Source organism: Apiospora marii, assembly GCF_038362585.1.
Source record: "Apiospora marii strain CBS 49790 chromosome Unknown utg000004l_segment0_segment1, whole genome shotgun sequence".
Lineage (NCBI taxonomy): Eukaryota > Fungi > Ascomycota > Sordariomycetes > Amphisphaeriales > Apiosporaceae > Apiospora > Apiospora marii.
In genome coordinates, this window is record NW_027117376.1 from 2,176,438 (window position 1) to 2,194,521 (window position 18,084).

At 54.5% G+C, this 18,084-nt stretch overlaps 7 protein-coding genes across 7 annotated transcripts; 2 read left to right on the top strand and 5 right to left on the bottom strand.

Moving 5' to 3' along the window:
• Window positions 1-25: 25 nt before the first annotated feature.
• PG985_007636 (uncharacterized protein) lies at window positions 26-1,528 on the bottom strand (the record flags this gene model as incomplete). The annotated part of the gene is made up of 1 exon (XM_066827404.1): window positions 26-1,528. The coding sequence occupies one exon, from the start codon at window positions 1,526-1,528 to the stop codon at window positions 26-28; it is 1,503 nt and encodes a 500-aa protein (XP_066685079.1).
• Window positions 1,529-2,009: 481 nt separating this feature from the next.
• Window positions 2,010-4,538, bottom strand: PG985_007637 (uncharacterized protein; the record flags this gene model as incomplete). Its single annotated transcript, XM_066827405.1, has 1 exon — window positions 2,010-4,538. The coding sequence occupies one exon, from the start codon at window positions 4,536-4,538 to the stop codon at window positions 2,010-2,012; it is 2,529 nt and encodes an 842-aa protein (XP_066685080.1).
• A 931-nt stretch (window positions 4,539-5,469) lies between these two features.
• PG985_007638 (uncharacterized protein) lies at window positions 5,470-6,856 on the bottom strand (the record flags this gene model as incomplete). The annotated part of the gene is made up of 2 exons (XM_066827406.1): window positions 5,470-5,955; window positions 6,266-6,856. The coding sequence occupies 2 exons, from the start codon at window positions 6,854-6,856 to the stop codon at window positions 5,470-5,472; spliced, it is 1,077 nt and encodes a 358-aa protein (XP_066685081.1).
• Window positions 6,857-8,340: 1,484 nt separating this feature from the next.
• Window positions 8,341-9,333, bottom strand: PG985_007639 (uncharacterized protein; the record flags this gene model as incomplete). The annotated part of the gene is made up of 3 exons (XM_066827407.1): window positions 8,341-8,553; window positions 8,797-9,021; window positions 9,277-9,333. The coding sequence occupies 3 exons, from the start codon at window positions 9,331-9,333 to the stop codon at window positions 8,341-8,343; spliced, it is 495 nt and encodes a 164-aa protein (XP_066685082.1).
• Window positions 9,334-9,469: 136 nt separating this feature from the next.
• Window positions 9,470-11,419, top strand: PG985_007640 (amidase; the record flags this gene model as incomplete). The annotated part of the gene is made up of 7 exons (XM_066827408.1): window positions 9,470-9,733; window positions 9,786-9,932; window positions 9,995-10,108; window positions 10,170-10,550; window positions 10,611-10,920; window positions 10,982-11,170; window positions 11,244-11,419. The coding sequence occupies 7 exons, from the start codon at window positions 9,470-9,472 to the stop codon at window positions 11,417-11,419; spliced, it is 1,581 nt and encodes a 526-aa protein (XP_066685083.1).
• Window positions 11,420-12,072: 653 nt separating this feature from the next.
• On the bottom strand, window positions 12,073-13,358 carry PG985_007641 (uncharacterized protein; the record flags this gene model as incomplete). Its single annotated transcript, XM_066827409.1, has 3 exons — window positions 12,073-12,366; window positions 12,513-13,173; window positions 13,276-13,358. 3 exons carry the CDS (start codon window positions 13,356-13,358, stop codon window positions 12,073-12,075), a joined length of 1,038 nt encoding a protein of 345 aa, XP_066685084.1.
• Window positions 13,359-14,500: 1,142 nt separating this feature from the next.
• On the top strand, window positions 14,501-15,757 carry PG985_007642 (uncharacterized protein; the record flags this gene model as incomplete). Its single annotated transcript, XM_066827410.1, has 1 exon — window positions 14,501-15,757. One exon carries the CDS (start codon window positions 14,501-14,503, stop codon window positions 15,755-15,757), a length of 1,257 nt encoding a protein of 418 aa, XP_066685085.1.
• Between the last annotated feature and the right edge of the window lie 2,327 nt (window positions 15,758-18,084).

Sequence of the window (18,084 nt, forward strand, 5' to 3'; positions counted from 1 at the left end):
TTCTTTCCATCCATGCGATTACACGCTACTCATCCTCCCCATCCCCCCACATCCAATGCGGCCCCAACTCCACCACCACCCCGCCCCGCCCAAACAGCCCCGCGAGCCCGGCCCTCTGTTTCGGTTCCAGCGTCTCCAGCTCCGGCAGGAACCGCCGCATGTACTCCTCCACCCTCCCCGGATCCTCGGGCGCCACGTTGACCCGCACCGCGCGCAGCCGGGGGAACCGCCCCTCGCACGCGACCGCCTCCGCGAGCCGTCTTAGGTCCGGCACCAGCAGCGCGTCGAACTCGGGGAACTCGAGGACGCGCAGCGTCGGCTCCGGCAGTAGGTCGAGCAGCAGCCGCCCGTCCGTGTCGAGAGCCGTCGTGGGTTTGGGGCCGAGGGTCCAGAACAGGTCCTCGGCGCTGAGGCTGACCTCGGCTAGGTTTGGGAAGGCGTCGCCGAGGTTCCCCCGGATAAGACGGGGCGTGCCGACGTTGCGCAGCCGGGGCGCGCACCAGAGGCTGAGCTCGAGGCGCTCGAGCGTGTCGCGCGCGACGGGGCGGAGGGCCTCGATTACCTGGCCGGGCGTGATGTCGTGGTAGTTGAGGACGCCGGAGGCGGGCTTGAACATGTTGGGCCCCCCCTCGCTGTAGGCGAAGCGCCGGAGGCGGCGGCAGTCGGAGAGGGCGTGCGTTAGCTCGGCGGCGTTGAAGTGGCCGTATTTGAGGTGCAGGCTCTGCAGGCTCGCGGGGAACTTGGGCAGCAGGGGTGGGAACGAGACTTCTCCTTCTCCTTCTTCTTGGTGGGTGGTGTCGTCGGTGGTGCTCAAACGACGACGACGGCGACGACTGTTCGTAGGCTCGTGTCCCTGACAGCTATAAAACGTGAGGTCCTGCAAGTTCGGCGCCAGCTCCATCAACGGCGCCACGCTGCCGAGCCGAAAGGCGTCGGGCCTACCGCACGATCCCCGCGGGTCAAAGGTGTCGGGGTTCAGTACCATGTGCGTAAGCTTCTTTAGGGACGGCAGGCGTCCGCCCCGGTGCAGACAGCGGACCAGCCGGAGCGCCGGATAATGCCGTGCCTCGAAGTTCTGGAATTGCTCCAGGTTCGGCAGCAGGAAGGGCAGCAGCGCCGCCAGCGGCACCACGCCCCACTCCCGCTTCACGACCCGGTCGACGCCGTAGCCGAACCGAAACCGCTCCGCCACGGTCCGCCTCAGCAGCGCGGCAATTTCGTCCGCCGCGCTGCGCCGGCCGGCTTCGTCGGTGGGGACGGCGATGATCAGTTGCAGGAAGACGACCCGCGCCGCCAGCCGCGGCGTGTCCAGCACGGTGCGGTAGAAGGCGGCGAACCGCCTCGCCCGGGCGACGTGGTCCTGGGGGCCGATGAAGATGCTGTAGCGCGCGTACAGGGCCGGCTCGGCGAACTCCCGCAGAGACTTGCAGGTTCGGCAGAGGCGCGACAGGGTGCGTTTGTCGTCCTCCAAGAGCCCGCGTATGAGGTACCAGACCTCCGCAGGGAGCCAAGGCATTGTTGAACGCATGGTGCTTCGGTGCGAAGTCACAAGGCTAGTCTCTAGATGTCAGCAGCTTAGTGGGGATCTCTCAACATCGCAAACATAATGTGGCTTTTGGATAAGAGGCTCAAGTGAACATGAAGACGTGATTTGTGATACAATAGCAGTAATCGTCGTAGTTACGGGTGGCTCGACTCACCAAGCAAAAGCTAAAGCGTCCCCCTCATGATCTTGCTTGTCCCTATTAGCCGCACCGACCCAAATATGGGACGATACCAGGACCACGGACACCAAAATCAACTCTGGACAGCATAGCAAGTCTCGATCTCGGGCATGTATCTTGTCAATGCAAATCGCTATTAGGATGGGACAGAGCCCAATACGCCTAAATCGTAACACGATGAAGTAACAGCACTAGGCAAGCCAACCCTCACCCCACCCAGCCCGACTTGGTCATAATATACATACCAATACTGATTAGTAATTGGTTTTCAGATCGTAGATAGAATCACAGCTTATTTATTCTCTTCCGGGCCACGTCCAGCACACGCCCGAGCTCATAGGAGATATCCGAGACGGCAAGCTTGGAGTCGTCCTCGTCCGGCACGCCCTCGACATCCATCGCGCGAATCCTCGTCCGCATCGCCGTGCGGAGCTTGGACATCTCGTAGTACATCGTGTCGAGAAAGGTGCCGGTGTCAAGACTCGATAATACTCCCGGGTCTACACCATTGGATAATGCACCATTGGATGAAGTAATAGGAGTTGCTGGCGGCGGTGGTGCTGCCGCCCGATCGATCGCCTCGCGCGCCTGCAGGGCAACTTGTACTTGGCCGAGCTGCCGCTGCAGCTCAGCCAGCCGCGTCTCCGTAAAGTCATTGCTCCCCGCGCGCTGCACCTGGCAGGCGCTGGAATGCCGTTCCCACTGGTCCTTACAGACGCCAGCATGCTGTTCTAATTGGTGCCGTAATCGATTCTCGACATCGCTGAATTGCTGTTGCACTTCCTGAGACCGTCTTTCGACTTCTGCAAAGTGCTGCCCATTCTGAAACTCCGCGTCTGCCATTTGTTTCTTGGCTTCTTCAACGGCTCTATTGGTCTCCTCAACGGCCCTATTGGTCTGGCGAAAAAGCTCGCCGTCCGTCTCGCACTTGTGCCAAAGCTCCTCCCGCACCTGAGCCGTGGCCTTGGAGTCTTCAGTTCTCGCGCGCCCCGCGTCCGATATGTAATGCCCCAGCGTCGTCTTGACCTCTCTGACCTCGCGGGCAGTCGCTTCCACCCTCTCTTCGACCTGCTGGTTAACAGAAGACTGCTGCTTCAGCTGCTCGCCGTGCCCCCTGGCTTTGTCCTGGAGGGACTGGAACTGGCGCGCATCCGAGGCGCGCCCGCCGCCCAGCTGCGCTTCTAGCTCCGCAATGCGCTTCCGGTCGGCCGCCCACGTTTCCATCAACTTCTTCTGCGAATCCGCCGAGGCCTCGAGCGCCTCCAGCCGCACCTGGCGCTGTTCTAGGCATAGAAGAAGCTCGCGTATGGCGTCGACCGGTTCCGCTGTGCCTTCTTCCTCGTCCTCTACCGGGAGTTCCGTCTTTTCCACAAACAGTGAGTCCGACATGGCGTCGGGACTCCTGACCCTGTCGGCTACTTTGGTCGTTGCAGTATCATTATTTTGACCCGAGGTGTGGGCCGGGGTCATCGACTCTGTTGATAGCTTCTCCGGCCCCACGGCTACTTCAATGGCGTCGAGGATCATTTCGTCATTCCCCTCTACAACAGCCACCTTCTCGTTCCGCTGAGGCTCCTGGGTCGCCGGCGTGTCCTCAGCTACCGTGGACTCGAATCGTGAACAGGTGTTCTCGTAGAGAGGTTGCTGGGTCTCGATCGGCGGAACAGTGGGGCGGCTAGGCCGAGGGGAGCTGCCAGTCGGTTCAGCGGCAAGTCGCTTGTTGGCCGTATCAGCGCCTTCCGGCGGCTCGTCTCGTGATCGCTTTCGGGGGTTTTCGAAGGGGTCTGACGGGTGCTTATAGGTATCGACCAGTTCGTCCAGCGACTGGACCGAGTGGGTCGGTTCCAATTCTCGGGATACTGTCTCAGCAGTCGACTTCGCAGGCAATTCACGCTGATGCGTCGCGGGCGCCGTCGGTGTTGTTGCCTTCTCTTTTGCAGCAGGTGTCGGCTCTTTCGAACGAGCCGGCGCTGGTGGCTTGGGGGGAAGCCCGGCCTTGGGTCCCCGGGGGGCTTCAATCTCTCTCGGTTGCCGGGGCTGGTCTAGAGACGAGCGTCGCGGGGGGCTAGGCGGTCGCCGGGAAGGGCTAGATGGTCGGCGCGGAGGGCTGCGCGGTCGGGGCTCGAATCGGTCTCGTCTCTGCGTTTCCGACCTCGGTGATGCAGAAAGGGGGCTCGGGAGGGGATCGAGAAGTACGGGGTGGCAAGAGCCGTCCTGGACCTGCTGCGAGTGCACGCCTTGGTTGGTCAGGACGTAGTACAGCTTGCTCCGCCACTTGTCTTCGCGGCGCGCCCAGTCCGCCTTGGGAATGGGGGCGTGCTCGCCGGGGCGGAAGCGATCCACAATCTCGGCCAGCTCGGCGATCTTGTTCGGGGGCTTGCCCGGCTTGGGGACCTTGGCCAGGCAGTGGCGGCGGCCGTCGCAGTAGAGCTTGACGGCGTCCTCGAGGGTGTCGGCGCTGATGGTATTGTCGAGCTTCAGGAGGGTGCGGATCTTGGCCCAGAAGCCGCGGCGGCCCCAGAACTCCTCGAAGAAGATGACGGCCTCGAACAGGACGCGCAGGGTGGTCTCGAAGCGCAGGTAGCTGTCGACCTCGCCGCGCGACTTGCGCCAGGGCATGAAGGCTGGCTTCTGCAGGAAGTCGCGGACGGCCTGGTGGGTGTCCATGGGCTCGCCATGGTAGAAGGAGAAGCCGGAAAGGTGGAAGCGGCTGTAGTTGTCAGGGCGGACGCCGCTGGCGCGGGGCGCAGTTGGGGTGCCGCCGCCGGTGTTGGGGGAATGCCCCGAGTGGGCCACATTGATGAATTTAGCCATGGCCAGTCGTCGACCTCGCGTAGGGCTGCATAAGTAAGGTAGTCGGTTGTCTCACACACTCTCTGGATGAGGCGTCCGTCGGGCGGTTTGGAACGATCGGAAGCCTCGCTAAGAACGCATGCGGTGCAACGTCTTGGAGATTGGTCCGCGAACTGCGCAATACTCTTCTGACTGGAGGTTTGACGCGTTTGGTTCCAATGGGGGGGGAAAGAAAGTGTTTCTCGGTGCCTGGGGAAAAAAACGATTTGCGGGTAACGGAATGCCAGGAAGGACCTTGCACAGGCTAAAGAAGTAAGTACAAAAGTACCTGGATCTCGCAGCAGGGTTTGTGGGGAGAGCACCTTCCAAGTGGGACCAAGTGATCTCATCTGTCTAAACTGGTGACTGGCAGATAACGGTGGATTGACGATCTAAACGGAGTGGCCCACGTTGGCATTGTCCATGGAAAAAAGGTGATTTTAATTGTACCGTTATCTTGATCAATTGATACCTACTTACCTGTTATGTTACTTGTTGTTCTCTTGATTCGTTATTCAAGTACTCACCCGCTATGTCATTCGCTTGTGCCTACATCTTCCATTAATGGACTGAGCTCCGTACCTTTCACTTTGATAGCTGTCGTGGGACCACTAGCCGTCCTCTGGGGGGCACTAGGGGAATAGCTGGGAGTAGATACATAGGCCGCTTTGTAAGTGCACCTTGACCAATGCCACGGCATCAAGTCAACAATGACAGATGTAGAAAGCAGCAAAGTCACCATTAGCATTTCAATTTCATAGATTCACAGAGTGCCCTTTTATGATTGAATGACACACTTTTAGCGGCTAGGGCTACGGAGCCCTCCCCACTAGGTATTATATGCAGCCGCCCTCTGGCGATCGCCAACTCCCTCCTCGCGGAGACGCCTCTGGACGCTAAGACATCTCAAGAATCACTCCGTGCCCACCGTGGTCTTCAACAGCTTGTCGGGCCGATCGTCGACAACCTCGTACCCGAACCACTCGCCGTGGTGCGGGCGGGTGTTGCTGGTCGACAGCGCCACGGTGCCCTTGTCCAGTTCCTTCATCAGCAGCCACTCCTGCCAGTCGCTCCAGATGACGACGTCGTTGAAGAGCTGGTCCTGGTGCTCGGGCCCCAGGAACTTGTGGCTCGTGCAGTCCTTGGTGACGAAGACGGTCTTGAAGGCCTGGTACTGCGGGCTCCCGGTCGTCAGCGACTGGCGCCACTCCTCGTCGTAGCCCTGGCTCTCGCCCTTGGCGATGTAGTTGGTGCAGGTGAACTTGCCGTCCACCCGCGCCCACTGCTCGTAGTTCTCCTTCTGCTGCCAGTCGGAGCCCATGACCCCGCAGACGCTGGGCAACGGCGTTCTCGTCAGCCCGGTAATTAGGAGTGAGAGGGGAGAGGCCACGAGGGCACACTGCGAGAGGAAAGTGTTGACTTACCCACGGTAGATTGGTATAGCATAGAAGCTGCCGCATTTATTGACTTGACATAGCGCTCGTGGTCAGCATCGGTTTCCTAAGAGACTCTTGGCCGCGAAATGGTCCCCTACGACCTTATGGGCTTCGCTTGTAAACCCCCGGTCCCAGGCCTGCAGAGATCGTAGTTGGGACATAAGATTCGGGCTTGGAAAATGGGAATTGGCTCTTACTGGTGTTCTTAGGACGTAGGGCCGAGTAGGTTGTTCCCACCGTCCATGAGTTGCCGGTGGACTCCTGTACGCTTACTTGCCAGTTCGTTTCCAGGCTACTGGTCGTCGTGTGAGAGCTGCCTTCGTGGATGGTGTGGGAATGCGAGTTTTCGAAGCCGATGTTTATGCCGCCGTTGGCTGCCCCATCCTTGCCGGCTCCAAGGTTCGCTCCCATGCTGAAACCTTTTGTGTGGCCCCGGTCCTCGCCATGTTCAGTCGTGTGCGAGGTCCCACTGCTTTCACTGCCGCCCCACGATAGTCCGTTGGTCGTGGTGTTGGAGAAGTCGTGCGAGCGCGCGTCAGCAATGGTGCAGTCCTGGTACTCGCGGCAGTCCGGGGCCCCTTTGTAAGGCAACGGTCGCCCATAGTGCCAGAACCGTGTCGTGGCGCAGAAACTGTATTTTTTCCACTCCTCCCCAGGCAGCGGGGGGAGCGGGGGGTGCAAAAAGTCCGCATACTTGTCGGGCCAAGCCATGCAAGTCACGTTCAGGTCGTAGTCTTTCATCGGGTAGCCGTGGGGGTCTTTCGGCACCAGCTTCACCCCATCCCCGGGGAAGGATTTCGCACAGGCCGGGGTGCTGTTGGTCCGGAACGGGCTCTGGAGGAGGGCGTCAGCAACAAACCGCATATAGAGTATAATCCAGTTGGGAATACATGTACGCACTCCGTCAAGGTCGGGCCGCAAGTTTATGGGCCCGGCTGCATGGATTTCGAAGCAATTCGGTCCGCTTGATTGTCCTTCTTCGCCCGAGAGTTCATCGCTGCCGGCTGCCTTGACTAGTAAGCAGTGAAATAATATAAAAAGTATGGGGAACCACTGAGACAGCCGTGGCATCTTGTCAGTCCTCTTGTCACGACTGTTATATCAGTTCCGAAAATGGTTTGGCTGAGTCGATAGAAGTGGAAAAGATGGGTTTATGGTGTGCAGTCTCCAGAAGCCTAATATACCCAGCCTGTTCCGTCTTCAGAGATTGTAAAGCAGAGGGTTCACTCGTGCTCCTGCTTTTGCTTTAAGGGCGTTATCATCAAGGTCATGAACCAAGGTTGGCATGAGTTATATTATCGGCTAGTCGAAGTTTCTGTGTTTTCTCTTGCTCAAGTCTTGTTTCAGATCGTCTGTCCGAAGTGTCGTCGTTCGTCGGTTTTGGGTATTGTACAGCAAGGTGTCTATGGGTGAAAGTGCCCCAGGGTCACATAATGTTCGACCTACTGCCGTAGAGGTAACGATGCACCATGCTGAACGCTGACACGACTCTCAGAATACTGATAGGCATAATTAGGTAGTGAAAATACCTTAATGATGGTTCCCGTTAGAACAGAGATGGGCCACTATCTATTGGTCTAGTGTCCCGAGAAACCCGCTCAGGCCGTTCGTTGTCCTTGAGCAGTGGAGAAACGCTTGATCCAAATATGTCATGGGATTCCCGTATCACTGGACCTTCAATATCCATATGCGCTGCATTCTCGGTGGGGTGAAGATTGGTGCGGAAGTGATGGCTGTGCCACTCAGAACGTCTACGGACCACCCGAGGTTAACGGGGGTGATCTCTAACTACAGCTTGAGAGCATGTGCATGTGAAGGAGAGCAAGTTCAAGAGCGAAGCCTCAAAAATGAACCAAACCAACAGATGTCTGCATTGATAATTACTTCACTATGGGTTCAGAGGCCCGACGCAGGGTAAAGCGTTTCGTCAACATCTTGTTGACTAGCGACATCAGCCAGGAGCGAAAGTTCCGACTATCCCCATCCTCAAACTTGACCAACGGAAACGGCTGGTTCCTGGCTCGCGAGTGATATTGAGCAGCGGAAATCTCTCAACGCCTAACGGTGGCGAGCACCCATCCGGGTCGAGATAAACAAACCGTTTGCAACGGGCCCAAACCTTCCCCACCACTCCGGCATCGAGCAAGTAGCCCGCACGGGTTGCCAATCCCGTCGCCAATCGTAATTTGGCCCGAACCGCATTGATGTGAACTGGACGACGTCGTCCCGGGGAAAACACTCCGACCATGGATGAAATATTTAGCTAGGACTGATCAGCTCCCTCTCTCGTTCCTGCCGCCTGTTCTCCTTGCATTCCGTTCCAGATACACCGACAATCCGCTACACCATCAATCGACCAATCGACCAATCGACCAAAGAACATGAAGATCGCACAACTCGCTTGGCTTGTCGGTGCCTGTGGCCGCCTGGCAGTCGCCGCCACCCACGGCTTGAAGCCAGACCCAGACAACAATCCCAGCTGGCCCAACGCCTGGATCCAAGTCTGCAACGGTGTCAACTACACCCAGGAATGCGGAAAGGTCGACATGACCGACAAGTATCTGGGAAAGTGCAGTGAGTACCAAGTCCCTACCTTTCTATAGCGTCATCTTTGCTAGAATGCTCACGAATCTGTTTTTATCAAGAAAATATCCCCTACGGCGTCTTCTACGACAAAGTCCTGTCCGCCAGAACCGGCGGCTCTTACCACGGCGGCTCTTACCACGGCGGCTGCTGCGAGTTGTTCGAGTAAGTACCCTGCCAGGCATCCGAAATACACCTATCCGAGGAGATCTGTCCGTTACTGACAAGATGCGAGTGGCGTCAACTGCGTCGGAAATCGCGTCAAGTTCCAGCAAGAGGCCAACAACCTCCGGCACCGCTGCGGATTCGAGGGGCGCACCGTGACCAAGCCGACGAACGGGACGGCGAATAATGAGACGGTGCCGACGGAGTGGGAGGAGCGGCCCAGCCTGCTCGAGGGCAAGACGAAGAGCTTTGCTTGCTACAAGCCCGAGTACTGCCAGACGCTGCAAAAGGTGTACAACGGCACGGATTGTAGACGGATTCGTCCGTACTCGGAGTTCTTCCAGCTGCACAGACGCCCTCAGAGAGATGGACGAGCCGGGATTCAGTGGCCGTGATTAACAAAAATATATTCGCAGTTTCGTTGCAGTTCAGCATGTACCTGATATTACTGATATTTTCTGAATTCAAAATCGATGTTGTCGTGCCACGAATTTAAGGGGGGCATATCGCAACAAGGATCTTAATCCCGGCCCAACCCCGCTCTGCTCTGCATAAATGGTGGTGTTAACATGGGCAATGGCAATGGCACCCATGGCTGGGTAAGCATACAGGCAGCCGTTTAAGTCGAAAGTGTGTTTTGTGACAACATCTGTTTTCCGTCTGCTTTTTTTGACAGGGCGAGATCCCTCCCTTTATGTCTCACAAGCCGTGTAGGAACAAAGATAAAAGATGGATTTTGACCCCCTTTCTACGAACGCCATCACTCTGCAGCATTTTCTGGAAGAGGGCGCAATAACGAGTGTCCAGATCATTGCAACATGTCTCACACAGATCGAGCGACACAACTCTGCGCTCAATGCCTTCATCTCTCTGGCACCCCGAGAAAAGCTGTTGAGCCAAGCGGCCGTCCTCGACGAAGAGCGTCGGGCGAACCGTTGCCGGGGCCACTTACACGGGATTCCCATCGTTCTCAAGGCAAGTCACCACTGGCTTGTATTGAAGGACCCTTTGGGCCATAATTCAACTAACATCCAGAGGTACTCAGGACTGCTTCGTAACGTCGCATGAGCTGGGCATGCCGACCACAGCAGGGTCTTTCGCCTTCCTCGCGGCCAAAGCGACAAAGAACTCGGGCCTCGTGCAGAAGCTAATGGATGCCGGCATGATCATCTTGGGCAAATCCAACATGACGGTAATATGCCCAAATTTCGAGTGAAGAGGAAGCAGACCTTCGTTACTGACCGATTTACACAGGAGCTCTGTGGTATGAAGTTGATGACAACCCCCGGCCGTTCTGCGGTGGCAGGACAGACGCTGTCTCCGTACGTGGGCGCCATCGAGGGTGGTGAGTCCATACTTGGCCACTCGGTGAGTCACGATGAGCTTCTCTAACCTCGAAAAGCGACGACTAATGAACCTTTGATCACAGTCTCCAGGTGGCTCATCGACAGGCTCCGCCGTGGCCGTCGCAGCTGGGTTCAGCCCCTTAGCGTTAGGCACCGAGACGATTGGTTCGATCATGACGCCCTCGTCGCGAGCGGCGCTCTACGCCATCAAACCGACCACTGGCCGGCAGGACACGTCGGGGATGTACCGGATGACGGAGTTCTTCGACAGCTTTGGTCCCATGGCGAAGTCACCCGCAGACCTGGCCAGTCTTCTGGAGATCATACTCGGCCGCCCGTTCCAGGACGCAGGAATCTTATTATCCGACAAGTGGGACGGCCTGGCAGTGGGCTTCGTAGATCCCGATATTTGGAAGCTGGGCCCGGAGATGTGTAAGCAGAAAGACGGCACTTTGGAACAGATGGTAAGCCTGTGGCTCCAATCTAAGCGCGGCTGGGTGATGGATGGTACTGACAGGAGTTAGGTGGGTGATTACGAATCAATGATCTCTGTCATCCGGAGAGATGGCTGTTCAGTCAAATATCCCATCGAGTTACCGGATTGCTCCGTACTCACGATTGATGAACAAGACGCAATCATGTCCATCGCATGTATGTCACCCTCACCCTTTGCGCGCGTGCGCATCGACACTGCTTATGCTGACCCTGCAGACTGGGAGTTCAAGCATATCGGCCTCCTGAAGTTCATCGAGGCGTTCGACGACTGTCCCATCAAATCTCTAGAAGACCTTATCCAGTTCAACAAGGACCATGCCGAGCAAGCAATGCCACCACGTGAGTTTCCACAAAATCCACCGACAGGCCAACTCTGATACCGTTGTTTCCGTTATTCTAGCCCACACGGACCAGGCCGATCTCATCAAAGCCCAAGAGAGGAACGAGCCGGCAGGGGAAATCAAGCTTCTTGGCGAGAAACTCCGAGCCAAGGCAAAACAGATTCTCGACCAGATCTTCAAGAAGGAAAACGTCGACCTCATTGCTGCTCCCGTAGACTCGGCCTTTTGCATATACCCCGCCGCAGCGGGTAAGTGAAGGGAGCCCGTGTCAGAAATTGGAAACGGATAATGCTAATGTATTGCCCAACTTACTTGTTCTAGGATATCCCCTGGGCCATGTGCCGCTGGGCCAGCTCAATTACAACGGCCGGCCTTTCGGGCTATGCTTGATGGCTAGGGCTGATGACGAAGAAACACTGCTGCGGTTCATGTCGGCTTATGAGTCGGCTACCCCGGCGCGTCCGGTCCCCAATCTGTCGTGTGAGGTAATACCATGAGAACAAGGTGCGGCATATATAAGTAGTCAGGACAGGCTTTTGTAAGTGAATGTGTTTCGCCAACGCTATGCAACCATAAGGAAATGGGTATCTAATTATCTATATCTATCAACGAAGAAGTGATGGAAAATTTCTATGGTTAAATGATATTGTCTCCCCCACTTTGACGAGGGCCAGAATGACTCTGTATACTGTGAGCCGCCCTCCAGCCAATGATCCGGCATTGTATCTCGGAAACATGGTACCGCGGTCACCAACCCTGGGCCAAGTGATCCTTTTCCTTACTCCGATATCGATTGCCATCGCACTGCGAGGGACTCGATCATCGTCAGGGTCGAAGTGCACCACCCCCTAGCATGTATGAGGGGCATAAACGCGTCTCAGAATGCGTCCATCGAACGCAATCTGTCGTCCTCCCAGGTACCAAATTTCGCAGGTAAGGGAGCCGATATTTTCGCGGTCTGCTGCTGTGTATGCAGACTTTCGGTGCAAATATATCCCCCATCCTTGTCGTAAAGAGGATCCGAGTAAACTGTTATCGTGACCCGGTTCTGCTTTGCCCGGAGTTGCCTGGCCTCCCATAAATCTGTTCCCGGGACTCCTTTGGCGTAACCAGTTTGCACGGCCGTGATCATAACTCCAACATAATCCGCTCAATCAATCGTCATCCGGTGCGGCAGGAACGGCCGGACGCCGTAGGCGGTGTTCTGCATAATCATGGGGTTCTCGCTCGGGGAGCGCGCGTGCGTCTGCGGGGCCGCCGGGTTGCTGCCGTACGACTTGAGGCCCTTGTCGTAGTTGGCGAAGCACATGATGGCCGCGACGATGGTGCACAGGAGGATGGCCAGCGTGATGAAGCCGAAGATGGTGAGCATCAGGAAGCCGGGCTGGTTCAGCAGCTTCACCAGCTTGTAGACCAGATAGACCACGCCTCCGAAGTAGACAACCTGCGGGCGGATCAGAGTCAGTTGGCTGATAAAAACGGGAGAGGAAAAAGAAAACAGGGGAAGAAAACAGGAAAAAGATAAAAGTAATAAGAAATGACTGTGGAGGCTGAGACAGCGGGGGCAGGGGTGAGTCGTCAAGAACTTACGATGACTACTGTCGTGCCGGGCTTGTGCTCGGCTCTCGCGAACAGGATGCCGGCGATGGCGACGAGCCAGACGACAAAGGTGCCGCCGACGGTCATGCCCCACTCGGGGTCGCCGGTGTACCCGATACTGATGATGTTCTGGACGAGGAAGCCGAAGAGGAAGAAGAAGCCGAACTTGACGAGGGCCACGTTGACCTCGAGGGTGAAGACGCGGCGCTTCATGCGGATGTCGGCGTGGATGACCTTGTAGACGACCCAGGCGAACTCGGAGTGGAGCCGCCAGGCGATGAACCAGATGGCGACGGTGCCGAGCGCCAGGACGGCCACCAGGGCGAGCAGGGCGGGCTCGATGTCCTCCCAGACGCGGCTGTCGGGGTCGAGGATGGTGTGGTCGGCGCCCATGGGCTGGGCGGTGGACAAGGAATACAGCGCGTGCTGGATCTGCTTGGGCTGGAAGATGGCGTAGAGCGTCAGCAGCAGGTTGTAGACGCACAGCCCGACCACCTGGATCATGCTGCTCAGCCGCAGCGAGTCCCAGAACAGCAGCAGCTCGTAGGCGAAGCCGAAGATGAACAGCGACGCGTACATGGGCACCGTGTGGCCCGAGGGGACCTGCACCTTCTCGGGCGCCAGCTTGCTCTCGACGGCCAGGACGACATAGCTGCCAGATCGTCAACGTTAGAACCACAGACAGAAAGAAGGAAGGAAACAGGGGTACAAGTCACATGACTCGCGCGTGGAACTCTTGGAAGTCCAGACTTACGCCTCAAGGAACGACGCGGCCACGCACTGTACCACGGCTACCGTCATGAACAGGCGCGTCCACGTGGTGTTGGGATAGTACATGATGATCAAGATGAGATCTCATAAAACCGGGGAATGAACGACGTTAGTGACAGTTAGAGAAGTGAAGTACACAAGGGAAATGAGAGAGAAAGAGAGATAGAGATAGACAGAGCAGGGGACGGGAATGTAGAAGATCGACTACTAGATCCCGTCTCTGCCGCTATCGAAAATGACGTAGGTAGTGTGAAAAGAGCGACTGGAGTATGTATGAGATAGCGAATGACTAAGGTGACAATGGAAAGGAACATGTATGTAACCTGAACTCTAGCCCGGCGCCGTTAGCCAGAAGAAGAAAAGTTCAACTGGGCTGGGTTTGGTTGGTCGGTTGTGTGCCGAGCCCCTTCGCTGTCGCCTTTTTGACGACCCCCCCGAACCAAGCCTGGCAATTCGGGCTGCCGGGTATCTCCTTGGCGATATTAGGTAGTGGGCCGGCACATGGTTTCAGCTCCCGACCGAGTGCCACTATTGGTCTGCGTTGGGCGTGCGAGGCTGTCGCAGCTCCGCAATACCCAATCTTTTTAGGCGGCATAAGGGGAGGCTCTTCCATGACAGATTGGAAGCCAAGCCCCGGCGATGCTCACCATTCCAGGCCTAAGACCGGGGCGGCGGGGCCTGTAGCTTCGGCCTCAGCCCCTTAGGGAGGCCTTCAGCGCTGCGCCAATCCACCCAATCTGTGTTGGCCCGAAAGCCCGTCCAGGCGAAGCCAGGTCAATCATGCACGCACTTTTTACCTGCATTGGACGACCGCCAGACGCCATCCCATCTCTTGACAATTCCACCCGACTCAGCATTCACTGCACTGCAAACACCACCACTTTTTTTCCTTTTTCTACTCTTATTGTTTATTTTTATTTTTTCCTTCTCCCTCCCGGTGGGCTCCCAGTGTGTACCTGGGCTTTGCCAAGCTTTTTCGATCTTCCAGCGGATCGTCGTACGATCTTCTGAACCGGCTCGAGGTTTTTACCTTTGCATTCATCCTCAGCACGACACACGAGAACGACTCCACGTCGAAAAATAACCCGCTGTCCGGATTACACCGATCACCAATACGCTGATCATCAGCAATATTTCCTCCACGCGCCCCCCTTCGGGTGATGTGAGCAGGACTCTCTCTCTCTGTATTTCATTAACACAACACAAAGATGGCCGCCATGACAACAACAGACCCCGGCAGCGTGCCGACGAGGGCCGCGTCGGGCGCCGGGCCCCTCACGACCGTCTTCCACACCCCCGAGTTCTGCGGCCCCGACCGCTGGACCGATATCGGCACGCACCCGCTCTCCTCGTCGATCTGCATGCCGCCCAACTTCATGAACTACTACGGCAACCGGGGCGGCATGTACTCGCCGGGCATCTGCCCCGACGGCTACACGGAAGGCTGCGACTTCCCCACGGCGCTGCCGGCGATGGAAAATGGCACGCCATTGTACGGTGGCCCGCTGCTCGCAGGCGAGACGGCGCGGATCTGCTGCCCCACGAGCTACACCTGCTTCACCGGCCCCCATACATACCCCGACACGCCCTACAGCAAGTGCATCTCCGCCGGGCACAGCTCGCGGACCTACGTCGAGTCACTGACCACGCACACCGACCGGAACCTGGTCTACGCGATCCAGGTGCGCTGGCAGAGCTCCGACCTGAGCAACCTCGAGACGGACCCGACGGTACCCGGCTCGACCTTTTCGGGCCCCACGGCCACCTCCACGCCACCCCCGGACGACGACTCGAGATCACACATGCCCTTCCAAGCCATCCTGGCCATCACCATCGCGGTCATCCTGTTCGCCGCGCTGATGGCCATCGTCGGCTGGCTCGTCTGGCGCCGCCACTTCTGGAAGCAGCAGGTGATCCACCGCGAGAAGGCGGCCTCGACCGCGGACCTGCTCGCCAAGAGCGGCGAGGCCAACAACCTCCACGACTCGGCGGACCGGGACCCCCCGCTCGCGCAGCCCGCGCCTGCCTTCTCGCGGCCCGGGACCAGCTTGTCAGGCTACGTCGTGTCTCCGATGACGCCCGCGACCGGCGGCGCGCCTAGCACCATCCACGAGGCCCCCGCGGACACGCGGCAGCCGATGGAGCTCGAGGTTCTTGAGGAGGCGCAGGAGCTGCCGGCCTCCATGTCCTTTGGGCCCGTCGAGCTCGAGGGCAGCCTGCCGGCGGACTGGGCACCATCACAATCCCAAGCGCAGCAACAACCACAACCACAAACACCGACACAGCAGCAACACCAAGAACAGGAGGGGGCGTATACTACGAGCAAGAGCAACGGCAGCGACGCGGCGGGCGGCGACGAGAAGTCGCCCGGCGGCAGCAGCGTGACGCGGCGGAGGCGGTCGCTGGGCGTGAACCGGTTGACGACGCAATCGAACCCGCCGCCCCCGTACAAAGACGAGCCATAAAAGACGAAGCGACGACCACGTGGCCGATTGAACAGTTAACTGGGTGGCTTGCGGTGTAAAAAACCAGCAAAAGCTGCAAGCCTGCGCCCCGCCCCACCAGAACACACATACCCACACCCAAATACACCACCCACGAACATGACGATAGACCAATTTTTCGAGCGATGTATTCTAGATATCCATCAAGTCATGTATGGCGACATAGTGCATTAATATATAGTTAATGATGAACCCGCTCTCCTGCCATGAAGCCCTGTTCTTTTTTTTCGCGCGAAATGACCACTGTGGAGGAGCTGGGGCCAAATGTTATTGAGAAAAAAAGGGAGATGCTTTTTTCCCCTTCCTTCTGCGGCCAATTTGTCCAATCGCCCTGTTGCGGCCTAGCGTCAGGAGCTCTGGATGGCTTAGCTCGTGCGGAATTAGGCCGAATACGGGGGGGGCCAAGGGCGACCAAAGCCGGGGCATCCTTGTGAAACTCGTGTCAAGGGTGTTCGGACGATTCGGGTCTCAAAGGGCGAAATTGATTGGGCCCCAGCACGCTAATACCTTGATTGACAGCGGCGATACAGTACGGACCACCTACAAGGGTCAATCACACCACCCTCAAAGTTGGTCAGGGCGTCGCTAGCGGGCAGTTCACACCACCCTTAAAATACATAAAAGTATAAAATGTATAATTTTATTTTTTAAAACGTTTTTAAATAACGAAATAAATACGGTAATTATTTAAGGTTAAAATAATGTTTAAACTAAGTATAAACTTTAATTAAATTTAATTTAAATTTAGTTTAAACTAAGTATATACTTTATTAAAAATAAAAATCTTATTTTTAATAATTTTTTTAAATAATATTATATTTTAATATTTTAATATTTTATATTATTTTATTAAATTCTAATTTTTTTATTATTCTTTTTTTAATATATATTATAATAAAAATATATAAATATTTAATAATATATTAATATCTTATAATAAATTTAATTTTAAGTTTATTATTAATTTAAATTTATTATATTGATTATAGCTATAAAATAATATAAAAATATATATATTATTTATTTTAAATATTTATATAATTTAAAATATTAAATTTAAATATATATTATATATTATTTTATTTTTATTATTAAAAATATATATTAAATTTATATTTTATTTAAATATTATTTTAGATATTATATTATAATATTTTTTTAAAAGTTTAAATTAAATTAATATTTAATTTAAATATTTTTAAAATATTAAAATTTAATACTTTATTTTTATTTTTTAAAAATTAAATTTAATATATATTTGAATTAAATTTTTTTTAAAATATTAAAATTTAATTTTTTATTTTTCTTTTTTAAGAGTTTAAACTAAGTTTATACTTAATTTAAACATTCTTTAAAATATTAAAATTTAATTTTTTTTTTCTTTTTAAAAAGTTTAAATTAAGTTTATACTTAGTTTAAACATTATTTAAATATTTTATTTTAATATTATTTTTAATATTTTATTTTTATTTTTTAAAAATATTAAGTTTATACTTAGTTTATACTTAAAAGTTTATTTAATCCGTTTTATTAAATTTTTAAACGTTAAATTTAAAATTTAATAAAACTCCGTTAATTCAGCATAGACCAGCTTTGAGGGTGGTGTGATTGACCCCTGTAGGTGGTCCGTATCAGGAGCCCATTGACAGCGGGTTTACTGCTGTGGGGCGCCAACGGTGCAGCGACACAACGACCCCTTTCCAGTTCCAATATTTTTCTCCTGTGGGGGGGGGGGGACACCGTCTCAATTGCCTTAGACAAAGGCATCCTTTGGCTCAAGAATTTGGTGACGATGTCGACACCTATTAGACGTATCGCCTACTGTAGCTTACGTCGGCTTCGTAGAGGGATGTCGTATGGCCAACTCACTTAGCCACCAACAGACATCCGATGTATATGCAGCCTTACGATCTGCATCTGGTGGATGGATATCGGGGAGTTCTCCAAACGCGCCCCATAGCGGCATGAGGGTCCGCCAGGATGTAGCCGATCCCCGCTGACATGTGCTTCACAGGGCTAACATATATTAACGATAAGGGTGTTTTCTTTTATCCGCTGGGAGCATTTTTGATAAGTTGTGGATGATCCTGTAGTGACTGTTATAATCTTTCGAGTGCCTGAACGCCTTGCCTCTCATTTCCTCCGTATAAATGACTGTGTCTGAGCGTTTTAGAAAAACGTCTATGGCTAGCATACGGAGCGGGGTCTGAGTCATAGCCAGCAAGGAGAACAACACCGAGAGCGCTATTCTTTCCTTCAAGGTAACTTCAGTCTTGAGTTGGTTTCGG